The sequence below is a fragment of the Antedon mediterranea genome, chromosome 8 (genome assembly GCF_964355755.1).
Source record: "Antedon mediterranea chromosome 8, ecAntMedi1.1, whole genome shotgun sequence".
NCBI classification, from domain to species: Eukaryota; Metazoa; Echinodermata; class Crinoidea; order Comatulida; family Antedonidae; genus Antedon; species Antedon mediterranea.
In genome coordinates this window covers 7,764,532-7,780,960 of record NC_092677.1, presented here as the reverse complement: position 1 = coordinate 7,780,960, position 16,429 = coordinate 7,764,532, and the positions used below count along the sequence as shown (strand labels likewise).

General features: G+C 32.7%; 2 protein-coding genes across 4 annotated transcripts; both read right to left on the bottom strand.

Annotated features, from left to right (window-relative positions):
• Nucleotides 1-636: 636 nt before the first annotated feature.
• On the bottom strand, nucleotides 637-7,602 carry LOC140056640 (uncharacterized). 3 transcript variants are annotated; one of them, XM_072102079.1, is made up of 8 exons: nucleotides 7,409-7,524; nucleotides 5,225-5,545; nucleotides 3,323-3,376; nucleotides 2,669-3,025; nucleotides 2,370-2,467; nucleotides 2,105-2,131; nucleotides 1,696-1,987; nucleotides 637-1,539 (listed from the first exon to the last, which is right to left on the bottom strand). In XM_072102079.1, exons 1-8 carry the CDS (start codon nucleotides 7,431-7,433, stop codon nucleotides 1,157-1,159), a joined length of 1,557 nt encoding a protein of 518 aa, XP_071958180.1. In that variant the 5' UTR covers nucleotides 7,434-7,524; the 3' UTR covers nucleotides 637-1,156. The 3 variants fall into 3 exon arrangements, with proteins under 3 accessions (XP_071958180.1, XP_071958181.1, XP_071958179.1); XM_072102080.1 differs by having other exon boundaries at nucleotides 637-1,987; nucleotides 7,409-7,602; XM_072102078.1 differs by having other exon boundaries at nucleotides 637-1,987; nucleotides 7,424-7,515.
• Nucleotides 7,603-12,692: 5,090 nt separating this feature from the next.
• Nucleotides 12,693-15,132, bottom strand: LOC140057581 (uncharacterized). Its single transcript, XM_072103297.1, has 4 exons — nucleotides 15,045-15,132; nucleotides 14,114-14,401; nucleotides 13,430-13,722; nucleotides 12,693-13,229 (listed from the first exon to the last, which is right to left on the bottom strand). Exons 1-4 carry the CDS (start codon nucleotides 15,130-15,132, stop codon nucleotides 13,221-13,223), a joined length of 678 nt encoding a protein of 225 aa, XP_071959398.1. The 3' UTR covers nucleotides 12,693-13,220.
• Nucleotides 15,133-16,429: the final 1,297 nt, after the last annotated feature.

Genomic DNA, 16,429 nt, shown 5'->3' with positions numbered 1-16,429 from the left:
CCAGTTTTATCGAAAAATAAAAAGGTCGAAAATTGGCCATTTTTTGAAAAAAATCCCTGTACTAGTATATTTTTGCCATATTTGGCTATATATGGCAATATTATGGCTTAAATATTGAATTTTAAAAAGTAGATATTTTGGCTATTTTCCGAAAAAAACCCTGTACAGGGAAATTTTCAAAAAATTGCCGAAATTAAACCCTTTTATTTTTTGACATAACTAGATACTATAGCTCTATAAGACGATGATAACACACAATATATGCGCATATATGGCAATATTATGCCTTATTGAATTTTAAAAAGTAGATATTTTGGCTATTTTCCGAAAAAAAAACTGTACTATTAGTACAGAACATTTTTCCACAAAATGGCAAAATTTTGACCCTTTTATTTTTTGACATAACTAGTTACTATGGCTATACAAGATGATGATAACACAATATATGAGCATATATTGCAATATTATGGCTTAATTATTGAATTTTCAATAGTGGATATTTTGGCCATTTTCCGAAAAAAATATCCCTGTACTATAGTACAGGAAAATTGGCAAAAAAACGCGCCAAATTTTGACCCTTTTATTTTTTGACATAACTAGTTACTATGGCTCTATAAGATGATGATAACACAACATATGCGCACATATGGCAATATTATGGTCTAGATCTATTTATTGAATTTTAAAAAGTGGATATTTTGGCATTTTTTCGAAAAAATACCTGTACAGGGCATGTTACCTCAAAGAGTCAATATTTGGCCATTTTTCTAAAAATGTGTTTTATATTGTCATTGGCACTTTGGTCAAAATATAAAAATCGATTATTAGTATGTTAGAAGAAGCATAATAACGGTTTACGCTAGACGCAATAACAGTACAATATTTGAACGCTAGTTTATGAAACATTTTCACGACCTCAATTAAATGTGATTATAACAAACGTGTTATGTCGTCTTCAAAGACATAATTTGACTAAAAAACAATTTACTTAAAAAAAATTGCCATTCTAACATGACCTAAATACTTTAGGGGAATTCAAAGATTCCCCGGCAAAAAATCGCTCTTGTAGTGTGTAGTCGAGTTGCGAAAAAATCCGCCTAGTGGAAAAGAGGCTTAAAACAGATGAACCTCAAATAACAGCAACATACATTTTTGTTTACTCAATCGTGTGATAAACAGCATTCTGGTTTGTAATAGCAAGATTAACTTGACTGTATTTAACTGCATTTGATCTGGTGACATATGAAGCTTCACTAAGCGGTTGAAAGCAATCATCAGGTCCATCAACACCAGACGATTTGTAGTTAGCAACACTAATAGCACCATCAGTGAAAACATGCGGCCCTCTTGCAACTCCAGTACAAGTGTGATGGATGGTTACACGAGAAGGTTCACCACCAGAGCGTTGGAAGCAGGTAACTCCAGACATTTCAGCAGTATCAGAGAGCTCAATGCCGGTAACCTCAGATGGCTCCTCACCAGCTGAACAAGAGCGTCGGAAGCAGTTAACACCAGATGGAACATCAGACGGATTACTAGCTGAAAAAGAGCGTTGGAAGCGGTTAAAACCAGGCATTTTACGGGCTGAACAAGAGCTCTGGCCACCATCACTAGGATGTTGGAATCTGTCAACACTAGAAGTTTCGCCTAATGTGGAGCTACTGAAGTCAACGACACCACAAACGTCGCCATTACCAGAGAACTGAGAGCGACCAGCACAGGGTTGACCAGCACATGGTTGACCAGCACAGGGTTGACCATCACGGGGTTGACCAGCACGGGGTTTACCAGCACGAGGCTGACCATCCCAGGGTTGACCAGCACGGGGTTGACCAGCACGAGGCTGAGCAGCACGAGGCTGCTGGATGTTAGTGTCGTATATTGATTGTTTGCTGTAATCATTGCTGGGTCTATTTCTCACTAAACGTGGTGCCTGAGTGATTGTCGGATTCTGGGTATGAGGTTGGTAATTCGTCGAGATTTCATTCTGTGCAAGAGAAACAAGATTATTTGAACATCTACATGTAAATAAGTTTAAAACAATATAGATGTGCATAAACATGTACAAACCAAAAGTACGACATTTTTAAATTTCAATATTTACCGATTTCTTCTTACACTTGTTTACAGTCTATAAGAAAACATATTGTATAATTAACGTATAAAAACGTTGGTTAAAGAAATGAAATACCTAATTGAGTATTGTTATAAATCATTATTTCTCCTTCCTGATGTTTTACCAATGGAAAATCTGTTTACTTGGCTCTGCTTATTTTGGGTACGATAACGGTCGCTCAATATTGTATTATTATAGATAGTACTGTTTTTTACACATTTTACTTAAATTGTAGGAAACAATTATGCCTTACCGTTGTACTGTAGATTACACAGCCTGCAACTATGCAGCCAAACAAAAATGCAATTGCAATCGATGAAATTTCAATTACTGTAAAATTAATGTCATTTTCTGTAGACAAATAAAACAATAGGCCTATGTTAGCATAATTATAAATTATGTATCACTCGCGTACCCTTTAATTATTATACAGTAATTATCACTTTTTTTCTGGATTTAGACAGTTTTTTTTAAGTTGTTTAAATAAGTATTGCTATGTTGAGGTGCGCAGTATTATAAGCGTTTATTCTAATGTTTGAAAATCAAATTTACCGGTAGAGAACTGCTGCTCAGGTGGTGACATGCGACAAGGTTGTTGACCATCATCTTTTGTTGACCCGAAAATAAACGAAAGTTGACTTTTACCAATTGGGTTCCGTGCGAAGAAAACGAAACTGTATCCAGTTCCAGGCACCAGATTCTCGATTAGTAGGTTATGATTCTTGGAAGAGTTTCTGTTTTCAATTGCAACAGATTCATTCCAGGAGCTATGTGGCGGAGTAATACAGTCGACGAAAAATGTAGTTTCACCGCAGTCACTGTTAGAAGACCACTCCCATACAATAACGAGACTGCTGTGTGTGACGTTAGTTATACTCATGGATGTAATAGGTGCAGGTGTTTGACATACTGTATAGAAAATGTTATCACCAGTCATATAGCAAATTAGTAATACCACCTCAGCTAATCCTAAACTAATACATTCTCAACACTGGGAAATTGTGGCGGATTTACCAATGGAGGTGATACGAAGTACGAAAAACAGTGAAACATTTTAATTTCCGAATCTTAATAGAAAACCAAACTATGTATAACTTAAATTAGTATTGCTAGTCTCATTTGCTTTACAGCAATATACTATTGAAAAGTTAAATATTGTAGTAATAATATTGTAGTAATGAAAAGAAATAGAAAAACATAACTCACGATTCGGTCCAACTTTCAAAGTAGCAGTTCTTAGGATGGAGGTTGAAACTTCAACTGGAAATATAAATCATTCACTTTATTTAAAATAGCATTTCAAACAACACTTTCAAATAACTTTCAAAGTACTAATGTTATAATTAGTGTTATGTGATAAAATTCAAACAAACATACATCAGTTAAGGTTACCTACAGTACGTTAGTCTTTAACGGTAACGTAGTGTAATAGTATAATTATATCTATATATAAATTTACGTAAGGGCAACATTCGGTAAATCGCGCCTTACTTTTAGAATTTTTACTCGATGGTATATAAAGTTGGTTCGTACTTTCGGTACTGATTTTAACCACCTGATGTAACCCTGTTTACTAATTAAATTAAGTTAGATAATTAGTTATTGACGATTAAAATAGGGGTGTTTTCCGATCGTGGTATACACTGTCTAATGGATGTCCATTTTGAAAAATACCCGCCACAAAAATGCGAGGAGGCTTCGCATTTTCCTATCTCCTCCTACGATAATTGTTTTTAATAGCTGAAAACCGGTTGAACAGCTCGAGTACAGTATCATAATGTTGAAGACAGGCTGATTTTCTTAAAAAATACTATTGTGATAGATTTAATATACGTTTATACAAATGTATTGATTTGCGATGAATGGAACATTCCAATCTCTGTGTCGTTCCACAAGTGTCTATTCTTTCAGGCGTCGTAAAGGCAAGTACTGTATACTCATAACAGAAATTCGATCCATTTTTTTTTTAATCTGTGCTGCAGAGGTTGGATATAGATTTTTTTAACGGATAATGAGCTAGCGTTTTCAGTCGCCGTATATTATGTACAAAGCTTTATTATTGCAGTTAAACCACCCACGTGACATCATCACCCTTCCCTCACTGGTATGAGTAGCGTTGTAAAGCCAGTAGAGGATAGGCCTACGGTGCATCACATGCCCTAAACGCAGAACAACTTTGGTGGGTAGGGTTAGGAACCAACTTAAGTATGAATTGGCTCTAAGAAACAATTGAAAACCATTAGGCCTACTAAATAAGTTGAGTTAGATGATTTAATATTTATTGACGATTAAATCGAATTTATCATTTGCCACGAATAGGGGGTGGTTTTCACAAATTGTTTTACATTATATAAACATATTATACACGTCGTAGTGATGTATCGTTACATGTACTATACTATTTCAATCGACTAGGACGGTGATAGTTTCAACAAAGTATTACATCGCAATGTTTTACTGTGTTTAGTGGTATATTATTTGTAAAACATGAAAACAATTAATATTTCGTTACTACATGGATAAAGAATATATTTAAAAATTGTTCCTCTTTGCACCCATCCTCTTTCCCATCCCTCAACCCTAATGTTACATACAAAACACAAATTAAGTTTGTTTAAATTTGACTTAAACAATTGGTCTCATTTTGTGACAAGTTTCTCTTTCGGAAGTAATTCCCAGGGTGCTAATTTTAGTTCAGTACATAAATCACAGTGTCTATTTATTCGTTCCTGTAAACGACATGTATTATTGTCCTGCGGTACGTACATTTGAAATCGCCAGTTTTTTAACGTTGAAGTATTATGTATTCGAGAACCATCTGTGGGCACGACCTAGATGGTACGCGAGCGAAGCGAGCGTACCATCTAGTAATAATAATTATTCAAATATACCAAAATCTCATTTTTCACAAATTTGGACAAATATTGATTTGTAGGGGCTAGCCTTAAACACTTTAGTACTTAAAGAATAAACAAAAAAAAAGATGTAAATGTTCAACTTACGACTAAAGTATATGAGACTATCGGCTCAGACTTTTAAAATGTCGGTAGAAGACTCAAAAACACTATAAATCAGTACTAAAATGGTTTAATTTAGTAGGCTACTTACAGATTTTGAAATCAATCTTAATGGTGTAATAACAATCTGACGCTAACACCGTGCAACCATACATCCCATAAGCCATCTCCGTTGTAACACTAGATATTACTATTGTAAAGTTGTCATCTTTCTGCTTTAGTTGAAACTGCGAAGATTTAGATACATTATCGCTGTTAAAGATTATGGTGTTGTTACAGCGACATACAATAGCGATGAATAGGTCAGAAAAGAAAGAAGTTGACGTATCACTGCCATTGGAAACGTCCAGCGTCTTGGTGACATTTCTGCAGGTGTTTGAAGCAGAAACAGGACGAACAGACAGAAGAAGGCCTAAAAGAGAAGTATGAAAACATAGTAGAATCGTGTATAGGTTCATGTTTCTTAGTGGTTAAGTTAATAAATAATGTTACTTCAATTCCACTACCCATAATCACCTTACTACCTACATTACAACATTTTAAATGCAAAGATACATAACTATTCAGTAAGAACACTAACAATGTGTGAAATCATTCACCCAATCTTACCTATAACGAAAAAGAACTTAGACTAATTTTGAAATAGAAATCGAAATAGTAGTATTTTACAATTACGTTAGAGTCTATCAAATAAATAAATAAATAAGTGACTTCTTTCTAGGCCTACTTACAAATAATAATTTCTACGCAACTGTAGAATTTCATCGGCGCTAATAGCTCTACATACCAGGAGAAATTTGTTTCTTAAACTCATTCCTGTAACTTATGTACCTTACTTAAATATCAAATCGTATTTTATCAGTGGATTTAATCAGGAGCGTATTGCAGCAAAAGTAATTTAAAATTGGTACATGACTTTCTATAACCAATATTTCCAAATAAGCCTACCTCTTTGAATTCTTTCTATTTCTCATTCGATGTAACTTTCGGAATAAGAAGTTCATACAGGGCACTATGTTTAAAGATTTGTAAAACTATTTTATCTCAAGATAGAATTACACAGACCAGGGAGTTGTACAGACATTCTACGCATTTTTACTTCATGTTTATATTGATTAAAGTAATTATTAAAAGTAATTATTATTTTCTTCATACTTTTATAAATGTTGTATTTTCTCTTGTTTGTTATGTGCAATTTGGACCCCATTGGAAATGGGCTGGTTTTTCCGGCCTAATGGGTGTTCCTGATGCTCGTTATTTTGTCTTTTGTCTGTTTGTTATTTTAATGTTGAGCATCAAATAAATTCAATCAATTAATTTATTTAATGACAAAATGTTATATCAATAAATATAAAAAGATTATACAGTAAGGTAAACAGTATAAGAAAAAACAATACCAAAAAAATTATATATTCTAGTATAAATACTCAAAAAGATTAATGTCGAAAATAGTATAATTCTTTCATTTTTCATTTTACATTATTACCTAAATAATTATATCCTTTATACAATTATGCTGAATCAAAAATTACAGGAAAAAAAAACAATATTTTGGGTATCAGTGGCGGAATCCAAGTAGAAGATACTAATATAATTTTTAGAAATTGCACCGCTTTCGGGCAACACTAACCCTTCCTTATGAAAGACCACAGGATGTTTTTAAATGCTCTATCAACACAACAGAAAGTGTAAATACCGAATAAATAGATTTATTTCAGTCATAATGCTACTACAAATCAATCTGGTTAAACGGAGAATTGGAATTGAAACAAATTTGTGTTTATATTGTCAGTATGAAAGTAAAAATGTTTACAACCGTAATATAAAAAAATAATAATAGCCAAACACTTTGTATATCAATCAAACCATAGAAAGCTTGTGTTTTTCGGCGTGTTGGTGTTAGACATTTCGTTCGTTTTATGTGAGTAATCTTCTTAATATGTTGCACCCATAATATTTTGTAAAATAATTTCTATTTTTTTTTTTAATATTTTTTTTTAATGTAATGTAAACAAAATTTGTGAAAATCATTGCATTCCATCTACCAAATATTTATATCCTTTATACAATTTCAAAATGAAACCGAAGACTCTACGAATCAATGCCGAACATGTGGAAAACGTTTTTTTTGTATTTGTCGTATTTCTATTAGGTAAGTATTTATTTTAAATTTTCGGTAATATATTCGTTTTTATTTATTCATTACTTTGAAGGCGTATCCCTGAATGTGGAGACATATGCGGTAATAAGTAATACTTAAATCGTATAAACCCACATGCTTTGCTCTTACGGTTATCCATCCATATAAGTTGTTCATCTCTTATGTTCAGAAATTGAAATGGTAAATGAACTGAAACTGAAACTGTGCTTATGTGGTCCAGGTTGACGAGCCAGGAATGATAGTAGTGCCAGTATACCGTGTAGTTTAGCCTCAAGGCAATACCATGTAGCTGGAGTAGCTTGGACAAATACAGTAGAGATTTATGAGACTTGGTGTGTGATGATTCAGTAAGATAAAGTTGTGCTGTGAAAGACAAAATTGTAGAATTATGAAGAAAATATTGTAAAATATAACAAGGAAATTATACTATAGTATAATTAAGGGGTAACCGTATAATAAATCTGTTTTTGAATGAGAAAAAGCCGTCCCAACCCAGATTTGAACCCAGCTATCAATAAAGCTATAAAACAAAATAGACCATATTGTAGCCGGACTGGGTAGCGTAGACTTACTTGAGGCCTAGGCCTAGTACGATTAGCTAGAAGGATACAGGTCAACCCGTACCCATGCCAACTCGCTCGTACCCAAATTTTGGTTTACTTATATCCTATATTTTGGCTTACTCGTACCCATCATGGGCTGTGGCTGCCTAGTAGTAGTAGTAGTAGTAGCCTAGCCTAAGGCAGCAGGTCAGGCCCTAGCCTACTACAACTTAAGTCTAGGCCTAGCCTAGTATTAGTAGGCCTAGGCCTAGGCCTAGGTAGTAGTTAACATCATACATACACCCTACCTAGAGCCTAGTAGTAGCTACCTAGTACTCTACTAGCTAGGCCTAGGTAGTAGCAGTAGTAGTTATTGTAGTAGTATTATTGTATTGTAGTATTAGTTGTAGCTGTCCGGTGGTCCTTGGTCACTTGTCTAACTAGCTACGTCTATGCTAGATCCCCTAGTAGGCCTATGCCTAGTACGTAGTAAAGATAATTAGTTATTCAACAGTCACACAATTCAGATTCTGCCGCTGATTGCTAGTGAACAGGGGGGGGGGGGGGGGGAGAGAAAGAGTTAGAAGAAGTTAAATAAGCCGTGACGTATAAACAACATCATACAAAATAATAATATAACTAACGAATCCGTATAATATAATAATGTTGTATGTTATAAAGTAAGGTAAATGCGTTTAATATAATACAATTATATTATAATATAATGTATTTTATTAATAATATAATAGCAAATGTTCATAATATAATGCCAAAACCGAATAATATAATACAAAAAGTCAATAATTTGTTACATTTTTCACATAATATATTAGAAATAGATATAATATAATGCTAAAACCAAGTAATATAATGCAAAACGTATAATTCATTACAATAAAATATATAATATAATAAAAAAATGATATAATAATATAATATTTTGAATACTTCAGACAGCTGAGGCTTGCCATACGTTGGCATTTGTCTGAGCGATTAGTTCGTTTTTTATATTCATTATTATGTTTATTCTCATGAGACGACGATGTTTTGTTAAATAAAAATATACAGTAGGCCTACTTAATTGTAACCTGAAAAATATTACTTTGCTATAATGTAAACAAGTTCTTGGTATTGATTAGGGCCTATTATAATAGAAAAACTGTCGAAAACGATTATAGCAAAAATGAGCGTTTAGACCTTTCAGTTACTGCTCTGTCGAGCAACAATCAAGGTAAGATGTTTGCCCATAAACAATGGTTGAATTAAGGTGTAATAATTTGTACTTGAGGCCTACAGAAAATTAAAGTGTTGTTGTTCTGTATACATCTTAATAGAGTCACCATTATCAGCAAAATTAATAGATAAACATATGTATACAAACGGTTTTTTTATTAGCATAGTCCAGATGAGTTTTGCGTAACAAATACACAGTAGTAGTAAGGACTGTCAGAAACGACGTCATGCAACCACTTGCACAGGCGCACTAATACAGGACGATAACTTGCATTTTAAAATTTTAGTAAACCGCGCAATGGTTCGTAGCAATGTTATGCATTTAATGCGACCTATCTGTAAGGTTTATTCTTAAACATTGCATTTATGTCTTTTTATTATTTATTTCAAATTAAGCAATGACGTAATCGCAATGTAAATAAGTTGACCAATCACGATGCGATGGATCATCATTTTGCGCTTACGTCATTATGTTGCGTCCGAGAGCGAACCAAGAGTTCTATTTAGTTTTTTTGGGATGAAATATTTAGATGGTCATAACAGGAGTTGTGGAGTTAATTCTCGATAAAAAACACCATACAAATAATAAACCACGGAATAATGAAATTTCAATCTTCTCTGACTAATAATAAGCGAAAAGGCCGACTTAGTTTAGTCGATCGTAATAACACAAGCCTATGGCACATATGTGATATAAAATCATGAAAAGTTAAGGCCATTAAACGTTGTTTAGGCCCGGCATTAAATGTTCTTTGTGCACGTCACCACAATTACGGTATCCAATAAATGTATACAATTGATAAAAAAAAACACTGAATAGTCATTATTGTATACACAAAATCAATGGTGAAACCGAGAACCAAAAATAAAACATATGTATATGACTAGCTTAGAAAATAAAGCATTCACTCGAAGAAAAGCATTCGGCATGAAGTTAGGTTTCTTGTTGTTCTTACGTAAGTATTTTTTTTTTATTATTAGAATCACCACCTGGGCAGACACGTCGCGCTATTTTAAAAATATGTCAACAGTGATTTAGTAATAGTTTATGAAATTATAGAAATAGGCCTAAGTTTCATTGTTTGCGCTAATGTAATGTGAATAAAGGAGGTTTTTTAATCATTACCAAAAACTGTATAAACTTCAGTATTTATATATAATGTGTTATTAGTATGTATTTATATAGATACATTTTTATCAATTATGATTACCGGTAATATTAAGCTCTTAAGCTAAAAAAGACGCGCATCCGAATGTTATGTGACAAGTTTCAGGTAGGCCTCTATTAATAATGGTTTATTTTTACGCACATCCAGTGAAAATTGTTGTTTTTTTTTTCAAACTAAAGTATACATATTATGCTATGCCATGTGATAATGTTAATCAATCGGTATCTAAACTATAATAACGATTACAAAAACGTTATGTTTATGCGTAATGTTATAGCTCGCAACAAAAAAGGGTAGTTTTGTTGATTATTGAAATATAACGCTATGTTCTCAGCTTATATCAGTATAAAACAGCATAGCGCTCCATTTGATAGATAAACAAATAAATAAAATAAACAAGCACGAATGTGCAATATTCGGCGTACAGCAAAACAAGCGGTAATGACGTCATAACGTCACATAGTTATTGTTATCTATTTTTAATCTATTTTAAAATAACCGGTTAAATTGCGTTATGCAGAAACCTCGCTACCAAATAGGCCTACGGCTAAATTGATCGATCGTTTGGATGTGGATACAAGATGCTAAGGGCTATTGCTTCTATGTATAATGTTACTAATTTAGTATTTGGATCATCAATAATTCCGTGTACACGTGGTCTCCGTCAGGGAGCTCCTACGTCATGTTTTTTATTTACAGCCTTTGTAAACCCCCTTATCCGTGGGTTTGCAGAAAAATTTGCACCGGATGGTTTTCTTAAATCACTACACTGTTTAGGCCTAATGTTAATGGATGATACAGTTATATTAGCTACCTCTCGAGATAAATTTCTGGCCAAGCCAGATCATTTAATGCAATTCTGTACTAGCTCTGGTATGATTATTAATGCAAAGAAAACCAAGTTGATGGTTATTAATGGTGATAATTATGACAGAGCCGCCATATGTTGTAAAGATGATAAAGTAATTGAACATTGTGATAAATATGTATACCTGGGTGCAACATTTACATCTGATGGTCGGTTGGAATCCGCTATTAGAGCTCATTGTAATATTAAGCGGAGCCACCTATTTAAATGTGTAGCCTTTGTTCGTACAAATTGTAAATACCCATTTAATATAAAAAGAAACGTCTTCGATGCTGCTTTAATGTCCAGTATATTATATAGTTGTGAATCATGGATGTCAAATTCATTTAAATCTATTATCAGGTATTGTATATGTCAGCGATAAAAGTACTTTTAGGAGTTAGATCATCTACAGCTAATGATATTTGTTTGATCGAACTAGGTTATCCGTCAATTGACGGCATGTTAAAGCAGGTTCAATATAAGTTTCTTAATAAAATATTAAATGAAAGGGAGAATATGAATGATGACCCGTTCATGTTAGCATGGTCAATATGTCGACTTGCTCAAACTCCATTTTATCGTTATGTTTGTAGTATTTTAGAAATTTCTGATCACCTTAATAATGATATAACTAGAATCCGTAACCGTGTATTAGAATCCAAGCGTACTAAACTTAGTACATATTGTCTCACTTTAAATCCTTCTCTCGATATTCATCCGATGTATTTTGATCATAATGTACCTGAGCATGAAAGGTTAGCTTTCTTACGTTTACGACTTATATCGCATAACCTTAGAAACTGGGAGGTGGTCTCTCACGCCACCCGATGAACGTCTTTTTAAATGCGGCAAAGTGCAGACCGAGCTTCACGCATTATGTGAATGCCCATTTACTGCACACATACGCCAAACTTGTAATATACATTGCCATAGACTTGTGGTTTTATTCTCTATTGAACCTTTATTACTGTCAACATTTGTTTTTAAAGTTCTTAAAGTTAGTGAAAATATTATTTAAGTTGTTATTGCTATTTTCATGCTTGTATCGCCTACTATTTGTATGCCATGTTGGACACTGTTATCCCCAGTTGTCAATAAAAGATAATAATAATAGTATACCCATGCCAAATCCCAGCTCAATACTACAACGAAAAAGGAAGGAGTAATACTTTATAAATCGCAATTTTTTCGATTGGTACTATGTTTATGACGTCATAATTCTGCATCCAGTTGAAGTACGAACATTTTCTCTCTATAGCTTTGTTCACCAATTACCCTAGTATATGCATGCCATGTTTAAGAGCCGTCAAACGACGCGTAAAGAACTAGTAGGATTTGAAAGTTGGCTCAATAGTGTCCAGATGGAAGAGGAGGAGGAAATGAGTATAGCGTACCCCAAGTAAAAAGTTGATACGCGCAGGGTTAATGATTGAACGCCAGGCGAGTGATCTTGGGGTCATGGGTTCGAGTTCCGCCCGGGAAAATGTTGTCAATGTACACAATTACGTCAGAGTAGGCAAACATCTGATCAACAAACACAAAACAAAGACAAAGAAATTGAAAAACGAGTCAAGTAGCCAATTTGGTTTATTTATTATAAGTAGCGGTTTTTATAACGTGTAACGTATAACATAAATTAACTACATGTCGCCGTGTGATGAAATAATAGCAGGTTTTGTGTAAATAGGCTATAGTTTTATATCTGAACATTTTTAAAATGGGTCGAAGAGTCAATGGTTAAAAACAACCAATATTTGCGCATATCATGTAATAGTGATGGCACATAAAAGCTATAACATTTTTGCAACAATTGTAAGGACCCTACTAATAATTTAAAATGCGAATTGACGGTGTCAGCTTCTTCTTCAGCTTTTCCTTGTTTGGTGAAAATCTATTAACATATGTTACAAAACGTATTGATTTTACCTATGTGTTTTAAGTTCTAAATTTCATTTTTAAAGCATTTCGTCTATATAAACAAATTTCCATACATGAAAACATTTTGTAATTAATCTAAATATCACCGAGATTAAATTTAATTAAATTAAACAAAAAAACAGCGTAAATAATAGATCAATCAGTTCATCATGAATACAAATACAGGATGTCACATTTCAGAAATGTTCTACTGCTTATGGAATCTATAAAAAAACAGAAAAATAAACTATTATGAGACTAAATCGGTGACAAAAACTATTAAACAAATAAGAAAGCGTTCATTAGGGCCTACAGATACGTTTTCAGTAAGTCAAAAGATAAACAAAAATAATTAATCGATTGAATAATGTGTTTGTTTAGTCTTTCTTATTTCTGAGATTCCAATTTAAAGCCTATATCTTACCCTCCCACAGCCCTTCGGAAACTTGAATTTTATTGATTCAGAATGGCATTTTCCAACCATTGTGCACCCAACACCATGTGTTCCAACGATAAACTTCACTTTTTCATCATCTGCCATAAAGCTTGATGTCAGAACACCGGCTTCAAAAGATGTGATAATATTCATTTCATCTTCCAATGTCCAATGGATATGGGCATCTGCTTCCTGAGTAAGGTTACCAACGCTGCATGTCAACCGAATGGGTACTCCATCGATAGAGCAAAAATTGCATTCGGTTGAGAAATAAGGTAGATCTGCAATTATAAATAAACAATCAATTGTGATTTATTTACTTATTTCGGACACTTACAAAACCAAAACCATGTGTGCATGGTGCGTTCAAAAAGAAGAAAAAAAAAACATCAACATTAAATATTAACAATATGTACAGTATATATTTTTTTTAATAGTTAAGCACTAGAAAAAAAATATATCATAAAAAACCCTAAAGGTACCATATTTACAAAGCAATCACTGTCTTTGTCCATGTTTAAGATAAGGTTATCGGCATCTAATAACTATTTAAAATTATTAATCTTGTGTTTCTATCTATAAAGGTCAAAGTAATATACGCAAAGATGTTGGCATAATACTTCTTTAGGTAATATGTTTAGCTAGTAATTATTCTTGATCTACCGTACTTACCGTGTGGTTGTGTTGTCCACACTACCGTGTGGAAATTATTTTTGGTATCAAGCACTGTACACTCATATTTTTCGGATTTTGACGTACCGCAGACCTTCAATGAAAATGTTTCTTTCTGAATTTGAAACATGGTTTCATTGAAATCTACAAATTTGTTGTTGGTCCCTGAATAGCTGGACACAAATTCATCATCTACACGCCATCTCAGTGATAGTGGGTTCTCGTCGATTCTACCACAGTTTATAACAATGTCTTCGCCGGGGCAGAAACGAATCACATTATCAGTCGCTATAATAAAAAAAAATGTTTGTTAAAAAATGTTTAATGTAGAATAATTTAATTGAAGTTTACTGTCTTTGGTAACTTGCTATCAGACTGTTTATATTTCTCTAGGCTGTATAGTTAATTCAGATAATTCTCGGATAAGGACTATAAACCGTAGGTCCAGTGTACACAACTTGCTCGTGTGCACTTTAAAGAACCTAGTACATCTTTCGAGACGAGTAGGGGGTTACCCCGGTGTATTAGTACATCACAGCCACTGATCACCAACTGGGCCCTCTGGGAGACCAGTCTTTGACTGAAGAGGTTACCCAGTATAAATATATATTTCAATCAATCAATCAATAATACAATACATTAAGTTTTAATTGCCACTTAATATTACAGTATACTCAGACTTCTTAAATTACGGATTTGTATTATAATATTTTTAAACCTATAATCAGTCTTTTGAATTTGTAAAAATACATTGTTTTCGTTTAAAGGACAGTAGACCACATGCATCAACATCACACACAGCAGGATGCATAATGCACGATGGAAACAGCCATTATAATCCAACAGAAGGTTTGAAGTATTTTTAAAAGAATCATGATTATAATGTATAATTTTACTGTATGAAAGATCAGTCTATTTTAATTATACTTACACGAATCACTGTGTACTAGGCCTGCACCAATGCTTAAAACCAGAATGCCTAATTCCAACCTATAATCAAAGTGAAAAGGGGTAATCATGTTATCATCTAATCCAGTTCAAACAATTCTATAACGGCTGACGTTCTTTTTTGTAGGCTGATTTATATTATGATAAAAAATATAATATATATATATACAAAGAAGAACATAATTAATTTCCAATTGGGTCTTATGTAGCATAAATAATAATGCGATGTCGTTCTTATTTTATAGCGCTTTATAGGCCCTATGCATTACTATTATTTAAAAATCACTTGATATCAAACAATTGCATAATATGCTTTATTAAATAATTGAGTAGTAGAATAGTTGTAGTTATTATCGATTCAAAAATATTTGCTGTTTGATTAATCATTTTGTTTATTTCGTTTTGTGTATAATATAAAGTATTACTTTATTATTATATAAATGCATTGTTATACCATGGAGCTATACAATTTTATAGCTTCATGGTTATACAAATACTTAAGAGCCATTGTCTGTAAGAATCAGAGAAATATCAAAAAGAGTGGCAGACTCAAAAAAATGGATTTCTTTCAAATTTTGCACATGGCTATATATGTGTTGAGAGAAATCAAATATGAAGTATTTTTTATTTCACACGTATATTTCCATGGCAACGGCCAAATTTGTGTTTTTGACAAATTTTGTCCTTTTTTAAGGTTTTTTAAAATGGATATTGGTACTACTTTGATGAACGATATTTTTGTGTTGTTCATTTAATTATAAAAAATAATTAGTGTATGCATAATAACAATGCATTGTGTACCTGTTTCAAATTTTTTTATTTTTTTTTATTTCATACTTTGGGAGATACCATTTATTTAAAAAGGGGTGTTTTTCACTTTTTTAAAATTGTTCAATGCAACTAAACTTTACTTCACCATAACGCCCAAAGTGGTGTATTTTTTTAGCTGATTTATTACAAATAGGTAGTTCTAATGTTTAATAATTGTTTTCTAAAATAAAATACTGGGGTAAATTTAAAATCTACAAGCAGTGTTGCGAGAAACATAGGCATTTTTATAAAAAAAAAACATGGTATATTAGTAAAAACATTTTATTTTCTTTGATTATTTGATTTGAAACTCATTGGTCAGAAAAATTCTTAATGTTTTATATAGTTCTAGTTATGTTGTGAGAAAAAAATTTATTTTTTAATTATAGATTCTGTAATTCCCAGTTTTAATGTCATTTTATAGGTTATATCCTCTGGAAATTTGAATAAATTATCAGATCGTTGTGAATTTTAATCTTTGCAACAGATTACTCCTCTCTTATTTTGAAGCTCCTCTTTCATTTGTTTACTTCTTTTATTTGCTAACCTAAGCAGATC

Bases quoted from the DNA above. Each gene is read 5' to 3' on its own strand.
- LOC140057581 (XM_072103297.1), bottom strand. From the start codon at position 15,132: ATGATTACCCCTTTTCACTTTGATTATAGGTTGGAATTAGGCATTCTG. The intron at 14,402-15,044 runs GTAAGTATAATT...TTTTTATTATAG, and splicing joins CCTAGTACACAGTGATTCGT to CGACTGATAATGTGATTCGT. The intron at 13,723-14,113 runs GTAAGTACGGTA...TTATAATTGCAG, and splicing joins GTGGACAACACAACCACACG to ATCTACCTTATTTCTCAACC.
- LOC140056640 (XM_072102080.1), bottom strand. From the start codon at position 7,433: ATGGATAACCGTAAGAGCAAAGCAT. The intron at 2,132-2,369 runs GTAAGGCATAAT...GTTTTCTTATAG, and splicing joins GTGTAATCTACAGTACAACG to ACTGTAAACAAGTGTAAGAA. The intron at 1,988-2,104 runs GTAAATATTGAA...TCTCTTGCACAG, and splicing joins ACAAGTGTAAGAAGAAATCG to AATGAAATCTCGACGAATTA.